At 34.1% G+C, this 17,817-nt stretch overlaps 1 protein-coding gene across 1 annotated transcript; it reads left to right on the top strand.

Annotated features, from left to right (window-relative positions):
- The first annotated feature begins 7,885 nt into the window (after positions 1-7,885).
- LOC137397998 (tetratricopeptide repeat protein 28-like) lies at positions 7,886-11,146 on the top strand. The gene has a single exon (XM_068084097.1). The coding sequence runs from the start codon at positions 7,886-7,888 to the stop codon at positions 11,144-11,146; it is 3,261 nt and encodes a 1,086-aa protein (XP_067940198.1).
- Positions 11,147-17,817: the final 6,671 nt, after the last annotated feature.

Here is a 17,817-nt window from a genome sequence, read left to right as displayed (position 1 = left end):
TTTTTTTTTATATTTTATGCAAACATTATACAAGCAGTTTGTGATAGTTACTATTGATAAAATAGTTTACAATTGAACTGTATGGTTAGTGCCATAATGTAAAAATAGACTTTTGAGAAACTTTTGTTGTTTTAGCTTGACATTGTCTCGTGTGTGGCTCGACCTAGAAGAACTGTTCGCAAATTGGAGCCTAAGGAAAAGCCAGTTCCTAAACCTAACGTTAAAGATTTAGCGGCAGAGCTGAGAAATATTGGTGACAACGCTCAAGTGCGTACCATAGAGAAAAAACCAGAGGCTCCAGAGCCGAAAGTACCGGTCGCTGACCAAGAGATCGCAACAAATTCAGGAAAATGTCACTCGGACCAGTTAAAGGAATTAATAAAGAAAGCAGACACTTTTGCAAAACCGAAAACTAAAATGAACAGACTCACCGAAGTACCAACGGATAAAGAGGGTAAAATATTTGAAGAGCTTGAAGCAGATGCAGCACTGAAACCAAAACCGAAATCAAAACAATCTGTTTCTCAACCGAAGCCGAAGCCATCTACTTCAAAAACGCCCACTCCTGCTGCCAGTACAACATCGAACGCAAAATCAGACAAGCAAAAGTCTTCCTCTGAAACTGCTACTAACCAGAAATCAGGTCCATTACCATCACCAAGCCAACCGAGCTCTCCAAAGCCAGCACCATCATCTAGAGGATCTCCTAGTTTAATCCCAGACATTGTTCAAACATCTCCATCAAAGCTGTCTAGATCACAGTCAAAGAAATCCCGAAGAGAAGAGTTCGCCTAAATTGATGTATTCACGCTGTTATTATTTGTAGAATAAACAAAATGTACATGTACTTGCTTACTGCTCATTCTGCCTATTCTATTGAAAGTTTATCACGGGCTTGAAATGAAACTTTTACTTTTTAAAATGCAAAAATAATTTAAAATAGCTCATTTTTTAATTGTGTCTAAAAAGTTTAGGTTTTTATCACTAAAATTAAATTAAAACATAATATAATATATATAGAGTATAATAACAGTTTAAAAATTTTGAAACTCAAATGCTCATATCCTGAAAATATTTAGCATTTTTGTGAAATTTTTGAGACACTGACTGCATTTAGAAGTAAAAGATAATAAAGTTAAAATATAAATTCTTTTGTGACTTCAAATGCAAAAAGCCAGATGGAAAGTGGGCAGAGAGCCAAATGGATAGTGGGCAGTGAGCCAGAGGGAAAGTGGGCAGGGAACCAGAAGAAAAGTGGGCAGGGAGCCAGATAGAAAGTGGGCATGAGCTAGATGGAAAATGGGCAGTGAGCCAGATGGAAAGATAATAAAAGTGGGTAGTAATAATACAGTCAAACATGGATAACTCGAACTTCACGGGACCGAGCAAAAGTGTTCGAGTTATCAGAGCGTTCAAGTTATCAGAGCACTGTCACAAGTCCATGTATTTATTTATTTATTAGTTGATACATGCACATATACAAACTATAATAGAAATCAAAAGCATAAAGGGCTTGTTTCAAATTAAATGCTTCTAATGTAAAGTTTAAAACTTTTTTATTAAAAAGTATAGGAGACTTTTTTATCACTTGAGATTGTTTTGTTGTTTGAGGTGATGTTATTGTCAGGACGTTTTTAGATTAAACTTGGCAAAACTTGATTGTTGTTAAAATTCTCAGAAGAAAAGACATCTTCTTCTTTTGAGCGTTTTAACCGAGATCAATTTTGCCGATTTTCCTTGAAGTTTATGCGAAGGTCACGTCACTTTTTTATGTTTCCGAAAGGCGATCGCTAAGCGGATGTTTAGTAAAAATCAAAATTCACCAAACCTTTAGAAAACTCGTTGACAAAAATATTTTGCCGAGGGTGGTAATAATAGCACCTATGATTTACGAAAAGATGGGGTTTACCTCTATGATTTGGAATAAAGTGATTTTCTAAAGCGATAACAACCATCTCGGCAGCCGTTGGGTAAAAAACTGTTTGAGTTAACAGAGTTGGGGTCGAGTTATCTATAGCAATTTATCATTACGTGAGAACGGACCAAAGAAACCGTTCGAGTTAACCGTGTGTTCGAGCTATCCGTGGGTGAGTTATCCATGTTTGACTGTATATGTAGATGCCTAAAAATCAGAGAAACTTTTCATGAGCTCCCCAAAAATATAGAGGTATTTTGGTACAGCTCATTTGACACATTTTGAGCATGTTCTCGAAAAGATAAGTTGATATAATTAACTATTAACTGAGTGCATTTTATTATTAACTTTTTTATATTAAAAATTTATAAAAGCTATTTCAAAATCTATTATTTATCTTTCTTTGTTGTTTTTCATTGTGCCACTTCAAATGTTCGATTACGGTGCAAATGTGACAGCACAATTTTAATCTTCAATTTCAATCACTAGAAATTATAAAACTAAAAAAAAACTTTTAACATTCTCGAGTAAGAATTGTTTTTACATCCTCTCGGTTTGGTCAGACAAGACAGATTACACACCTGCGCTTGACTGATGTATTAATTTTTATATCTCATTTTAAGTTTGTGTCAGTATAAACGCTACCAGTAAAGTACCAGAATAATCGTACTCAAAATTTTGGTGTATTTCATTTGCAGCAACAGTCAGTTTTTTCATAGACACATTTCTATGTACTCTTTTTTATTATTAATGCAAAATATTCATGACTTGTTTTCAGTCCACTTAAAATGTATCAATGTCAATTCACGGTTCCTTGTGACCACCGTAAATAAATCATACTTTATCTAGCCATTACTTGCTAATTATTTCACGTTTTAACACCTTTACAGTTCGGTTTTACTCTTAATTTATTTGCATTGCGCAAAACACTTTACTCATGATATGAAATTTAAAAGTTATGATATTAAATGTTGCATATGTTAAAACAAAATTACATTTTTCGTGTGAATACTTTTTTTCTTACTTAAGCAACTCTAAGCAGTTACTAGCAAAGCATTGAAACAAACTAAGGAAATTGTTCTTGGATGTCCTGTTATACCAATGATTATAGTATTCCCTTTTGTTGAAGAGATGACACAACTCCCAGCCAGTAATTTGGCATTCATTTAGACCTGGAATTGCATTTTCAAGTAAATTGCATTTGCATGCAATATTTGTTAGAAGCAGTTATTGGCTAAAAACTTTGCTGTCTTGCATTATTGAGGCAAGACAGCTCAAACACTCTAACACTCTAAATAGTTCAAAGCCCTCGCTATTTTGGATGTTTACCCTCAAACTGATGGCGGTGCCCTAATGGCGCCATATTTACTTTGAAAAGAGCAGCAAATATTGCATGAGCGTACCTGATGCCGGCAATGAATCAGCTAAAAACTCAGCAATCTTACCAAGGTCAACTGGTGAGTACACGAGATAACCTATAATATTGGTTATATTAATCTTAACATAATATAAACATATTATGTTTTATCACTACAGTGCTTTTGTCTTAGCAGGGTTTGGGTAATTTTATTTCAGTATGACTTGAGTACTTTTATTTTAGTATCTCTTGAATACTTCAAAAAGTATTCGAGTACTTTCACTTTGGTATTTTGTGTGTACTTTCTTTTTAGCCTTGATTCAGTAGTTTCATTTTACTATTACTTCATCATTTTTGCTTTACTGTTTCTTCAGAACTTTTGGTTCAGCATTTCTTGAGTACTTTCATTTCAGTGTTACTTTCAGTTTAGGATTATTTGGGTAGTTTCATTTTAGTATTAACTCAGCTTTTTTTGTTCTGGTACTTGTATTTTTGTGTTACTCAAGTACTTACATTTTGTTATTACTCCAATACTTTTATTAATTAGTATTTATTGAGTACTTTTGTTTAGTCCTACTTCAGTAATTTCATTTGAATATTAATTTATTACTTTTGCTTTACAGTTACTTCAGAACTTTCGGTTTAGGATTATTTGGGTGGTTTCATTTTAGTATTAACTCAGCATTTTTTGCTTCGGCGCTTTCATTTTGTTATTTCTCCAATACTTTCACATTTGTATTGTTCAAGTACTTTCATTTTTATTTGTTGACAGAGATGTAGCTGGTCAAAATCAGATTGGCTATCAAAAAAGCAATTGTCAAAATTTTAGGGTTAATAACTAGCTAAAATTTCTAAAACCAGTGCAACTCTTCCCTACAGCAAGATGTTTGTTTAAGGTTTAGCAATATTTCATACAATAATTTATTTTGTCAATTTTTTAAACAAATTATTTAGCTGAAATATATTTGCATAATAATTTTGTCGAATAATAAATTAATTATGTTTTAACAGTAAGAACTTATCATAAGGCAGCTTAAAATATCAAAAAACAGTTAATAATTATTTTATGCACCGAAGTAAACAAGATTTATCTCATTTAAATATTCAAAATCTGCTTGTATGTTTGATTAAATTTTATGTTTGTGGTTGTTTTGGTACTGTTATAAAAATGGTATGGCTCGTTTAAATAAAATTATGAGATAAAAGTGTGACATAAAAGAATTTCACTACAGCAGTCGGGTGGCATATTCTTTTATTAGGAATACGATTTTAGATAAAAAGGAAACATTCCATGATAATTGTTATGTTTTTACTGCTTTTATTACCTGGCCATACTCTTAAAATAAACTTGCATGAAATTTATAAAGATTTTCTCAGGAATTATTGATCATTTTAAATCATTTGTGGTTGACTTAGATGTTTGAGGTGATCTGACTGCAAGGATGCTTTAAGATTGAAATTGATAAAACTTAAGGTTAAAACGTTCAGATCAGGTAAAAGAGTGATTATGTCATCTATTATGGTTGCAAAAAGGTCAACAGAATTAAATTGCGCAATGCTGTTACTTGAACGCAATAGCCGATATCAACTATTATAACAATCATGAGGTTTTGTTTGTGTGTATTAATTTTCCAAATTTGATAGTGCACTTTAAAATCTAAACACCCTGTGTAATTCACTGCTCTTGCCCAAAACAAATGCCAGTTGATCTATTGATCTTGGGTGGTCTGTGAGTCTTGTGCGGTCTGTCTGACTTGCCATAGTGTCGGACATTTGATTAGGTGTCCTTGAAGTCATTTTTCTGCCAGCCTTTTATCCAACAACATGTAGTTTTCAATGCTGATACTTTATTTTATCTGTACATAAGTTTTAACATTATAAACATTCTGACCGTCAGGTCAACTTAAACATACAAACCAACAGCAAATGATAGACAAACACCAATACTTTTAAATAAAGTCTACAATCTATATGTTTATCTTCAAGATCAAAGGTTCTGATTGCATTGCATCTGGATAAATTTTTTAGTTAACTTTTGGATCAAACCTTATGATCTAATGTAAGTTTCCTACACCTTGGCTCATCAAACTCTTACTCTTCTGTATTAAAATTCAGCCGGGTTTTTTATCTCTCTTATCCCCTAACAATGTCCTCTTCCTGGCTGGTTTGTAGTTCATCCATCTTTTTGTACTTGTTTATAAGTCGAGTTTCTGAGAGACTGTTTTAAAATTAAATTTTTTGGGGTCAGCTAATAAAGCGCCAACACCATTAATGTTAAACGTATACGTAAATGTTACGTAATGTATAAAAATTTCTACAAGTGACATGGATACATTTTATAAACATTACTTACTATACATAAGTAATGTCTATATGAATGTTGCTTTTGAATAAAATAGACGGTAAATATGAAAAAAGAACTCTGTTACTATTCATGCAATATATATATACCCTGGTATGAAGCTTTAACAAGCAGTCATACTAATGGTGCTTCATTATATAAATTTATATGTAAAAATAATAAATATATAAAAATTATAGAAATGTAAATTAATAATCATATTAGTGAAAATATAGTAAATGTTACTAGCAAATTAGTTTAATTATAACAGAGAATAGGTCATCACTGTCCTTTAGTGCTATGGCCAGCTTGGAATTTATCAAGTATTATATTTGGAAAAAATGAAACAAAATTTCGCAACTGTTAATCCCAAAAAAGTCTAATGCATGGACATGCAAATAGACATTGATGTCTAGAAAGTCTAATGCACAGACATGCAAATAGACATCGATGTCTAGAAAGTCTAATGCATGAACATGCAAATACACATTGAAGTCTGGAAAGTCTAATGCACAGACATGCAAGTAGACATCGATGTCTAGAAAGTCTAATGCATGGACATGCAAATAGACACCGATGTCACAGACATGATGCTTATCACGCACCCAATAACTTTTTTATTTGTTCACTTGCTGCGGAGTACCAAACATGGAGTCGAGAACAAACAATGCTTAGCTCGCACTTCCGGGAACAGTCATTGTAAAAAAAATTCAAAGCGTGTGTTATCCCAAACTTCATTTAAAACAAGTCAAAAGACTCGATTTATTACACTGAAAATAATTTTTTAGTGTGAATGTTATGATTTTATTTCTAATCTCTGGGCAGGAAGGGACCCATCTTACATCTAAAACAAGCTTAACTTGCGCAGCCCCGAGTGAACAAGTGCGCAGCCCCGAGTGAACTTGTAACACACACTTTTAAGCTCTTTTTTGACTGAAGGTTTTTGTAGAACTTGTCAAAAAATATATTAATATGCTTGAAATGTGTCACTAGTTTGATAGCTCTTTCTGTAGCTACAGAGTTTATTCTGATGTCTCATAATATGAAATGATTACTATTATTACTGTTATCATTGTTATTATTATTGCTACTATTATTATTGTTATTACTGGTATTATTATCATTATTATTGTATGTATTATTACTATTATTATTGGTATTACTAATATTATTGTTGTTATTATTATCACTATTATTATCCTTATTATTATCATTATTATTATTACTGAAAGCTTGGTTATCAATATTGTAATTAAAGTTAACATTATAACTTTCAAAACTAATGTCTTCACAGTCATGGTATTATAGCAATGAAATTTTGATTTTTAGTATTACATTGCCCGTCATTTTTTAATTATTATTTTTATATATTTTGCAACTTTATATTTCAGCTATTTTTAGACAGGTATAACTAAAATTAAAAGCTAACTTTAAAATTACAAATTAAAATGCTATTTCAACGGTTTTGCTTGTTTGCACCTTTATTCTCACATTGTATATTAATTCATTACAAATATGTTTATGTATCACATCAACCAAGCTGTGAAAAACCTTTGTTCAGAGACACACAAGCACTTCCACTGCCACGCAAACTTGGCAAATCAGTATAGTCAGTTATTCGCTTGTTGGAGCCATACGCGCAAAGATTTTAACAAAAGAGTGAGGCATCATTTTAAACAAGTGCCACTTTTTAACATTGTGACTTTTGCATGAAAATTTATGGACACAATTGATTTAGAAATTAGCACCAATGGGTAGGAATTTTAATCCGAAACACTAGTCGTCATTCCATTGTCTCAGATCCAGACAACCACGTTGATAAAGCGGCTGCAAACGCCTTTTTCCTTTAGGCTGGTAGAGCTTGATTGTACTATAATAGGTTACTATGTTGACTTCATTATTTTTTATTAAAAATCAATGTAAAGCGTGGTGGCGTGATCCTTTTGTATGAATGTAGATAGCAAACATTGGCAAAGTAAATTGCATTTGAAAATACGAATATATCATTCAGTCTTTGTTTTTTAAGGACTTGATACATATGCATCTCATTTTTTAACTGTAAACCAAATCAACTCAGCTAGTAATCCAACTTGTAGCTAATCCATTAGCAAGCTAGCGTATAGCTGAATAAAGCAAATCTTATTCAGCTTAATTTTATTATCAATAGCTAAATTATGCCAAAAATTTGTGCTTAAACTTTTAGAAATGACAGACCAGGAATTTACCACATAACTTACATGCCACTACCGTTGCGGCTGGCCGCTGCTTCAAAATGGCTGCTAACAGAGTAATAACTGGGGCAAACAGAACTCTTGAGGAGGTAAGACGACGCCTCAGTGGCGAAGCAAGCCCTGAACTATATAAGAGTCTCAACAGGACAGCTCTGACTTTTAACTGCTCTGGAGATTATCGGACCTCGTTAGAGCTTTATCAAGGTTGCCTCAGAGTCGCAAAGAAAGTTTATGAAGATAACTTTATTGTTCTTGGTCAAGCGTATATAAAAGTGGGTCGATGTCTAATAAGACATGGAAAGTATACAGAAGCAAATGAGCATTTAACCACGGCACAAGGCCTCCTCTCCAAGGTAAATGATCACCGAGTTAAAAAGTCAAACTTGGCCATTGTTGAAAATGTGTTTGGTGTTTTAGAAAGGGACAGATCTCGATTTAGTCAGGCAGCATTGCATCACAAAAAAGCAATGACAATGCTTGAAGCCGTTTTTCCTGACAATAAAAGTGGTTTAATCGCTGACACGCATCGATTTATTGGCCATGTTTATATCGCCCAGACACAGTACAAAAAAGCTGTCGAATCGTATACAAATTCGTACAAGGTTTTGGTAAAGTTGAAAGACTTGCCAGCGTTTAATAGTGTTAAAATACTGTGTTGCCTCTCTCGGGCTTTCCTCTATGCAGGTCAGCATGCCTACGCCGTTCAGTCAGTAGAGAGAGCAAAAGCCTATGCGCAGAAGCCAAAATTTGGTGACAATCCAGTAGCAATGGCACTGATTGGCAGCACTAGAGCTAGAGCTCATTGTTATTTATTAGAGTACAACAGCGCGAGCAGAGCTTTTGATGAGGCACAAGTACAGATAAAAAATTTCTTTGGGGACGATGACGCTCCTTCTTTTCATTTAGCAAGCTATTGCATTGAGTATGGCAATGTTCTTGTCACTATGTATGGCCTCAACCTTGCCTTAGCTAACTATACTCGAGCGAAAAAAATAATCGAAAACATGTATTCCAACCATCATCGCGATGTTGGGCGTGTTTACAATAAAATTGCTCTAGCGTATCGCCGATTGGCTAATTTTGATAGATGTTTATCATTTCACACTAAGGCTATGGAGGTGTTTACTACTGCGTATGAACAAAACCAAGACACCACAGATCATGCTTTAACAGATTCCTTGTTAGGAGAGCTTTACAACGAGCTCGAAGACTCTGAACAAGCAAACAAGCATAATTTTAGGTCTCTAGAAATGAACAAACGCATGTATGATACTCACAATGAGAGCATAGCAATATTTAACAACTACATGAACATAGCCTGCACGTATATTAATGAAAAAGAATGCACCCAAGCCACACAGTATCTCCAAAAATCAGGAAACATATTGAAAGAAGTATTTGACCCTACTATACCTAATCCAATCGGAATCAAGTGGTATCACCTGTGCGCTTGTGCCATGGATGAAAAAGGAGATCTTGATGCTGCAAAAAAAGAACTTGACGCGGCAAAAACTATATGCAGGGATTTTTACCCGAGAGGTGTTCATAACATAGAGATGAGCAGATGTAACAGCAGGATAGCTGAATTAGAGGAAAAGCATGGAAGTATTGTTCGAGCCAGCACCATATACCAAACTGCGTACGATGATTGTGTCGAGTTTGAAGAAGATGAAGATTACAACGGAGTGGAGAGCTTATGGCTTTTGATAAAACTGGCGAGAGCTTGGTTCAAAAGATATGATTATAAGACAGCTTGGGAAAAAATTGTTGAAGCGGAGGGTGACTTGGAATATATGTTAGAAAATAACGCAGCTCATCCGGCCATGGCCTTAGCCAAAGAGATGCAAGCCGAAATTAGTTTTAGAGGAGGTTCCTATGAAAAAGCCTTAACTTTGTATGAAGAAGCGTTTTTCATGATGCAAAATATTTACCGTGCCAACCTAAATAGAGTGGACATAGCCAAACTAAGTAGCTCTGTCGCAGTCGTGTATGCTGAACTAAAAATGTACGATTACTCTTTAGAACATTATAAGAAAGCCCTTGAAATTATTTACAACGTTTATGAAGGTACAAACCATATAGACTTGGCAAATGCTTTAGAATTGGTTGGTACAGCTTATGATTACTGTAATAAACCAGAACAAGCAGAGCCATACTACAGAGAAGCTTTGAAGATAAAATCGAAAAAAGGATTTGGTGAGAACTCTAACCAAATCGCGATTAGTAACATGAGGATAGGAAATCACTATAGAATGAAAAAGGACTATTCAAATGCTCTAAAGTTTTACGAAAAAGCAATGAAGGTAAATGGCAGCTTGCCCATTTTGACAGGAAGTAACAAAAATTGCGCTGATTTAGTTGGAGAAACTCTTAAATGTCTAGGTAAATATCCCCAGGCACAGCAAGTTCTATTAAACTCTATACGAAAGAAGGGAAATGCATTTAAAAAACTACAAAACGAGAACCGTGAAGACATACACCTGAGTAACATAGATATAAGTGAAGGATTCATGATGCAGCTAATCAGAATAGAAAGAGAAGTCTACGGTGGTCTCGCTGAATCTTACATTTTGACCGGTGATGCTTTTTATGATGAAGTTGCTGGGCCCAATAGCTCAAAAACCAGCGAGAGGAGAATTAAAGATGGGTTGGATAACGCGTTATCATTTTATCAACAAGCAATTATCATGCTGAGACGTATATGCAATTCAGAACATGTGATGGTCACGTCTGCTTACAGTAAACTAGCTAAGATCTTTTCACACCAAATTCTTTCAAACCACACTTACGTTCAAGCTCTTGAAAACGCTACCAAAGCATTGGAATACCGAAAGAAAGCGTATTTACAGGTAAACAAAAACCATTCTGACATAACAACATCCTACATTGACCTTGCGAATATTCAAACTTCAGCAAATATGTTTACGAGTGCGACAGAAAACTTGGATTGCGTTAAAGACAGGCTAAATGATTCCTGTGAAGATATCGCTGTCTATGTGGATTTTCTTGAGGCGTATGCTAATCTCGAGTTTATGCAAGAAAGCTATGAAGAGGCTTTGAGGATATACCAAGAGGCTCATGCTATTCAAGTCCGTCAATTCGGAGAGTACGCCTACAAGAATGTAGATTTGGCTCGTAGCTATGTCAACCTTTCCAAGTCGTACAGAAAACTTAACCAATGGAACGATGCAAAAGACTGCGACAAAAAAGCTGCCAGCATTTTCGAAAAGAAACCTGAACAGTCTAGTCAGCATTCAAAACTCAAAAATTGGCTCCTTAATTTCAAGATTAACAGGAAGTAGCTTTTAACAAATGAATTCAATTTTTTTGTTCTAATCAATATTTTAATTATCGCTGTTACTCACATTTAAACTACTGCATTGTTATGCATTTTTCATGCTTTTCTAAGTCGTCAATAATATAAATTCGTCAAGTATGAACATCTGAATTTTGTAAAAGTTAGCATTAAAAAAGCTAGTGAAGTCAATGTGAAAAGAGAAATACTATGATTTATTCTTTACCAACTGAAGGAATTGATATAGAAAAATGTCACGAGTCTACAATACAGACATCTGGTTCTTATATTATAAATTATCATTTAATTTTAATTAAATTTTTAATTTTAATCATAATTAAAGATGAACCTATACAAAACTTCAATAGATTTTATCAGGAAGTATCAATATTTGTCATATCATCTACGGTTGTTTTGCAATGATCTGTCAGGATGCTCAAGTTGACAAATTCTGTAAACTTGGAAAAAACTTGGTTGTGGGTAAAGCGATTAATAGAAAAATAAGTGCATAATGGCATCAATAGTTGTTATTGCTGCTACGGCTGATATCGGCTAATGAAATCAAGTTGCAGCGTTACCCGCCTCTATTTGGTCTGTTTTTTGCAACCATAGACAGCGTAATTGCACATTCATTTTTGTCTTAGCCTTTTAACCACGATTGACTATCACCGACTTTTATCTTGAAACATCCTAGCAATCAGATCACTTCAAACACCAAAAACAATCGCAAAAGTTAGAAAAGTACTGCTTTTTTCTGATGAAATTTATTAAAAATGTTGCCAAGTTTGCCTTTAAGATTTGATTGTTTTAGTTTGGATTTATTTTCACCCCAAATTTACTTTCAAAACCTTTTGAGAGTTGTCTGTCCATGTATGCCTTGATATTTTTGATGTGTACTCTCTAGCTAAACTGATGGCTACTGCACTCCTTGTTATGATCTTATTAAGTGTATCCAACTGCTAAACAACCATAATTTTTAACCAACAAAAACAATAGTTTGCAAATCCATTTCAACCATCAAAAAACTAGCATTATTTTACCTAGCTCTATCAAAGAATTAAAAAAGTGAATAGAAGAAAAGATTAAAGTTCACAGATTTAGTCTACAAGAGAATAAATTATATTACGAGATGCTTATGGCTCAAGTAAAATTTTCTGTACTTTACTCTGCAGTAACTTTCATTTTACATTAGAAAGAATATCAATGCAAGGTATTCTCTTCAACTGGCATAAGCTGTGATGTGTTTCATGTCCTACTCACAAAAATGTCTATCTTCTATTTACAGAGTACCATATCAGCAAAAATTTATGCGTCTTTTACTCATGCATCACTTTAATCACCATATTCAAAAGCATATAGCTCTACTTGTTACAATTTCACAATTGTGGGGTCGGATTTGTTTCTGACACAAAATATTGACATTACAAACTTTTGGGGCTTCACGCTGAGTATATGTTTCCATAGCTAATCGGAAAGTTGCATCACTTTCAGATTTGGGCAAATTGACCTCTGAACATATTTAGTTCTGTTTATTATTAATAATTTGGTTATAATCATGATGAAAGCGTAATACATGTAGATCTTATTTATCGGTTTTATGACATGCGCAAATATCTCGGTCAACAGCTAATGGCACAACAATATTGGGTTACTTGGAGGCCATGACCTAGCTGTCTAAAATGCTTGACCTGCAAGTGGCCGGCTAGGATTCGATTCCTAAAAAGGCAACCCGCAGAGGAGAGGCATTTCATCAAACCTTGAATTGCTCTCTACTGTTTGCAGTTGAAAGCAATTCAAAAATGATTTCTTCGCTTGCTTTGCTATTGAACATGTCTGCAGTCGTTGAGGTTTCCTTGCTATTATCAACTCAGACATGTCCACACTAGTTTACAAAGCTATTATTTCTGACAATATTTTCTTCAAACATGCACAGCCTCTGCTCGCAAAAAACTAAGTAGTCATCGTAATTGATCTTTAAAAGATCACCCATCATCCTTGATTAAAGTCTTATTAAAAATTTGACAGCTGGTATGCAGAATTTCTACCACATATCAATTTATTTTGATACGCTGCACTAAACTTTACTATAATAAGAGTAGTGTGCACCTGTTTAAAACCACACAGAGAGTTTTAGAGAAAAATGTCCTACAGGGGAATTGAACTCAGACCTTCTGCTTTACATTCGGACGCACTACCCACTGCACCACTCAGCAGCTTTGCCATCTGACTGAATAGTTATGAGTGTACTGATTACCCATGACGATCTCTCACATTTGCGGGACTGTCAAGCATACTAGTACTGATAATTTAAGTTTGTAATGTGAATCAGTAATCGTCTCCTCAATGCTATCTTACCTACTTTGTTTTATTTCAATAAGTTAATGCGTCATTATAAACCATACAGCTTGTACATGTTTAAAATATAGCTGTCTAACGCAGTTGCAGCAGCTGTCAACAGCAGCTGCAGAGACAATAGCAATTTGACGTGACCAATTTCTTCTCTTGCGAGTAAAAACACCCCGATGTCCACTCTAATGTTAGATATTTAGTTTTGATCATAGCACCAAAATGAGATATTTCTAGATTGCTACTAGTAAGCCTAGCATTGCATGAAATTTCAATTTTAGTCAGATAGCCATGGGCATGCATATGCATTTGTGTCGTGCAATAGCATTCAATGAAAAAGTAGAAAAAAATTGTTTTAATGCATGCTAAGGTCAGTTTTTGAGTTTCAAATCCAGTAAATCAGAGCACAATAATATTGAAAGCAAAGTTACCACGACTGCCAACTTGGCTAGGCATGGCTTGAAGTTGACCTTGGCTTGACCTACATGGCTTGAACTACTTTTACGCATTAAATGAACTGTAGTAAGTCTGCTCTTATAAATCTTCCCTTATGTAAGAATTTGTTAATATCACCTAACATCACTTTTATTATAGTAGAGATTGTTCTTCAACTTTGGTAGGGTGTAGAATGGTAGTGCCTGACTCGCAAACTAAGTTTCACAAGATCAAAACCCACACACAGCATAATTTCCTTTTACCGACTATATTGTTTCTTTGGTGTAATGGTGTCAAACAAGATTAAAAAAGTCAGCGTTTTATGATACAATAGATCACTTTATAAACTTAAAAAACTTGATACACCCACATTCAGCGGTGCATTACCATTATTTTTAAATAGGTATTAGTTAAATATTTGACATTGCTATGAGTAATAAAATAACTACTTATTGAATTTGAGTAACTTCAGCTGGTAGATTAAACTAGTCTAAATTTAAACCTACTACATGTACATGCATAATAACAGCCGTATCTGAAGCTAGCGTAATAATTTAAAATAATATAATAGCAATAAAATAATTTAATGATTTAATAATTATAATTAATAGCTCACAGTAAGTGATCTTTAACGTATCTAGTAGCTAATAAGCTTAGCTAGTAGCAACCAATAGTATTTTCCTAAATGTTTTAACCGTGGTTATTTTACCGATGTAATAATTAGGTGTACTATTATTCCATTGTTTGGTAAAGACAGCGAAGTGTAGTGGATTAACTTGTTTATCCGCAGACCTGGAGGTTTTAAGCTCAAATCTAGTGCAGAGTAGATTTGTTGGTCCTAAAACTTTGTCGCGACAACTGGACTCAAAAATAATCAACAGACTTTGAGATTTATATAGGTTATCATAGTGTTCTATATTATAGAAACAGAAAATATAAATCATCATAAATGTATATTATTATCTTATTAACAAGATTAGCAATTTTCTCATAATGCTATGTCTTAAAAATCTACATAGTGTTAAGGATAAATTAACATATGGTATGAAAATAACTTTCAAAATACATCAGCAACAACGGCTGTCTCATTTTTCAGTTACATCTTATTAGGTTTTAGAAAATATCTAGTTTCAAAATTATCTTGAAAATGACTTACTAGTGTTTTAATGAGTCAGGACTGCTGTAACTTCGGAAAAAAACAAGCGAGCTGTGTAAAAAAGTCGCATCTTTCCGTTTTCTTTGTTGTTGTTCTCCATTTTGGTTAGAGTCTTCTGCAAGCTCTGATTCATCGTGGTCAACAGATGAAACAGAAAAACTAAAATTTGGAGAATCAGTAGGCGACGGAGTTCCACTACTCGAATCACTCTGAACCCATGAAACGGACTGCCTTGGTTGCGATAGTAGCAGCCCAGGAATAGCTGTATCAGGAAGAGATGGTCTGGGGGATGCGAGGTGCATAGCGATGGAGTTGTCCACTTCATCATAGTAGTCCGTAGCCGTCCTGTCTGATCTGTTGAGACTTTGAAGCTCAATGAAGTCCTTTGTCGATATGTTTTGAATTGAAAAGTTGTCATCATTCATCGTCGTTAGGAGTTGGTGCAGATCAGGAGAGCTAAGGCTTTTCTTTCTTCTCACTTGCGTACACCTGGTAGAAATTGGCTCCTCAAGCTGAGCTGAAGCTTCAGGTTTCCCCTACGACATGACTCTATATATTATAAGCAAACGACGAGCTCTGCTGACCAATGCAAAAACTTTCCAATGCAGTTGCAAGCTAATTACACAGATTTTTTTAAAAGAGCTTTTCTTAAATTTAAGTTAAAACAAATAAGTTTGAAAGCTGTCTTATAAAAGATTTATGTAGACTCTAAGTACCCAACATGACCCACATGAAACAGTATTATTGGGTTGTCATATCATGAATAAGCAAAAAGGTTCTACATAAGCTAGAAAGAGTAATCTGCACAGGGACACAAAATTTGATTGCTTTACCATAAGTCATGTGACCAGACTATTTTTATTTAAGTTCTTCTCAATTTGAAGTACCTTGTTAATCACACCAAAATTACGAAGGTAGAAACACTATAACAGTGTAATTATCCTATAATTTAAACTAGTGTAATAACATCAAAATGTAATTCTTGTTTTTAAATTAGAAAATACTGTAGAAAATTAATGCAAATTAAAGTGAAGATTGAAATATGCTGCTTAATTTTTATTGTCTACCTTTCTACTAAAGTTTTGTAACGACATAAACATAAAAGAAGAAGCATTGTATGAAGCTCTCATGCATTTCTTAGCATGCAAACTTTAGATTGTAAACTATTGTGCCATGAGAAACCGTCAAGTATAATAACTATGTGTACAATTATTCCACATAACCATCGGTTAGTTGATTGGTGCAATTGTTAGAATGCTGCTCCACCAAGATGAATGCCATGAGTTCAATTCTTGTACAAAACAATCTTTTTTAGCTTTAACCACTGCTCCAGACAGATAGTTAGACATGTATTTCATTACTGTAAAGTTTCCAGCAAAAAATCAAATACACAAAATTGGCCACTGATGAGGCTAACCTGAATTTTTGTAATTTTATATTGAAAAGTGGTGGATATGCGTGTATTACCGGTATAAAATGACGCTCAGATACATTTGCTTCTTCATCTGATGATAATCTAAGGAAAGTTAAAAGGTTTGCTGTAGAACTGGTAACGCTGAAAAATTCCTTAAAAGATGGTTTGAAGTAATAATAATTCATCTACTATATTACTCAGACATATTTATGTAAAATAAATGCACCAATTACTTACACCGAGTACTCACTTGAAAGTACTTATACTTTATGTCTTATAAAACTTATGATTTTGTGTTTTGAATGAATGCAGCATAAACACGCAAATATCATAACTTTTTACTAATACTGTTATAACATATACTAGTACCCTGGCAGTCTAGTGTGTTGTCAAAGGTCATCAGATGTAATAACTATGCATACACTTTTCAGTCATGTGAGGAAGTCACCAGGTCAACTGGTGCCATTGCTAAAGTGCCAGTCTACCATGCTGGAGGAGCATTGTTCAAATTTTGTACGATGCAATATTTTTTCTCAAATCCAGCCATGTCTTCAGACAGGTAGACACGACTCTTATTATAGCTCAAAATATAAATAGCATGTTTGTTCACTGTGTCACACTTGCCAGATAAAAGGTGAAAAAGGTAAGTATAAGCAGGGTTTGAACCCACATAAGACTTGATAGGTTGCTAATCTAACACCTGTATCACTCAACTACCCTCTGGTAACCAAAATTACTGTGCACCTGCTTATTATCTGTGCTTTATCGGCACGCCGGGTGAACACACAGAGTGGTATGGTATAGGTAATAAAGAGACTCTTTTAAATTACTCTCTGACAAGTGCAGCAAGAGAGAAAATGATACTTGACGAACGTGGAACCGTGAGACTCTTGTTATTCAAATTGGATATGAGAGTTAGTCTCAAATTGACGCTTTACTTTGTGGTTTACTTTTCGCTTTACGGTTTTTATGTAGTATTAAACCAAAATTAGATCGATTTATGCATTACGTGGAATTTATGCAAAAGAAGTTTCAGGGTGTAAGAGCTTTTACTGTATATGTGTGACAGGTCATACCATTTTTAATAGAAGTGAGGTCGGATCAAAAAATTGCCTAATGTAAAAATTTCTCAGCTATTCAAACTGTTTTCAGAATTAAAATCAAAGCAATTTAACTGGAGTTGCAGCTTTTTTATCAAAGGTCATGTTTTCCAATATGGTCAGTACAAAAACTGAGAAATTTTTCTTTAACAATGATGGGTTGAATTTCAAACGTATATTCATTGACGTTTAGGAAGGTAATAGTAACCACGCACTACAAATATTAT

This window comes from Watersipora subatra, chromosome 6, assembly GCF_963576615.1.
Source record: "Watersipora subatra chromosome 6, tzWatSuba1.1, whole genome shotgun sequence".
NCBI lineage: Eukaryota > Metazoa > Bryozoa > Gymnolaemata > Cheilostomatida > Watersiporidae > Watersipora > Watersipora subatra.
Note: the sequence above shows the minus strand (reverse complement) of the source record. Positions and strands in the feature narration are given on the sequence as shown.

Bases quoted from the DNA above. Each gene is read 5' to 3' on its own strand.
- LOC137397998 (XM_068084097.1), top strand. From the start codon at position 7,886: ATGGCTGCTAACAGAGTAATAACTGGGGCAAACAGAACTCTTGAGGAG.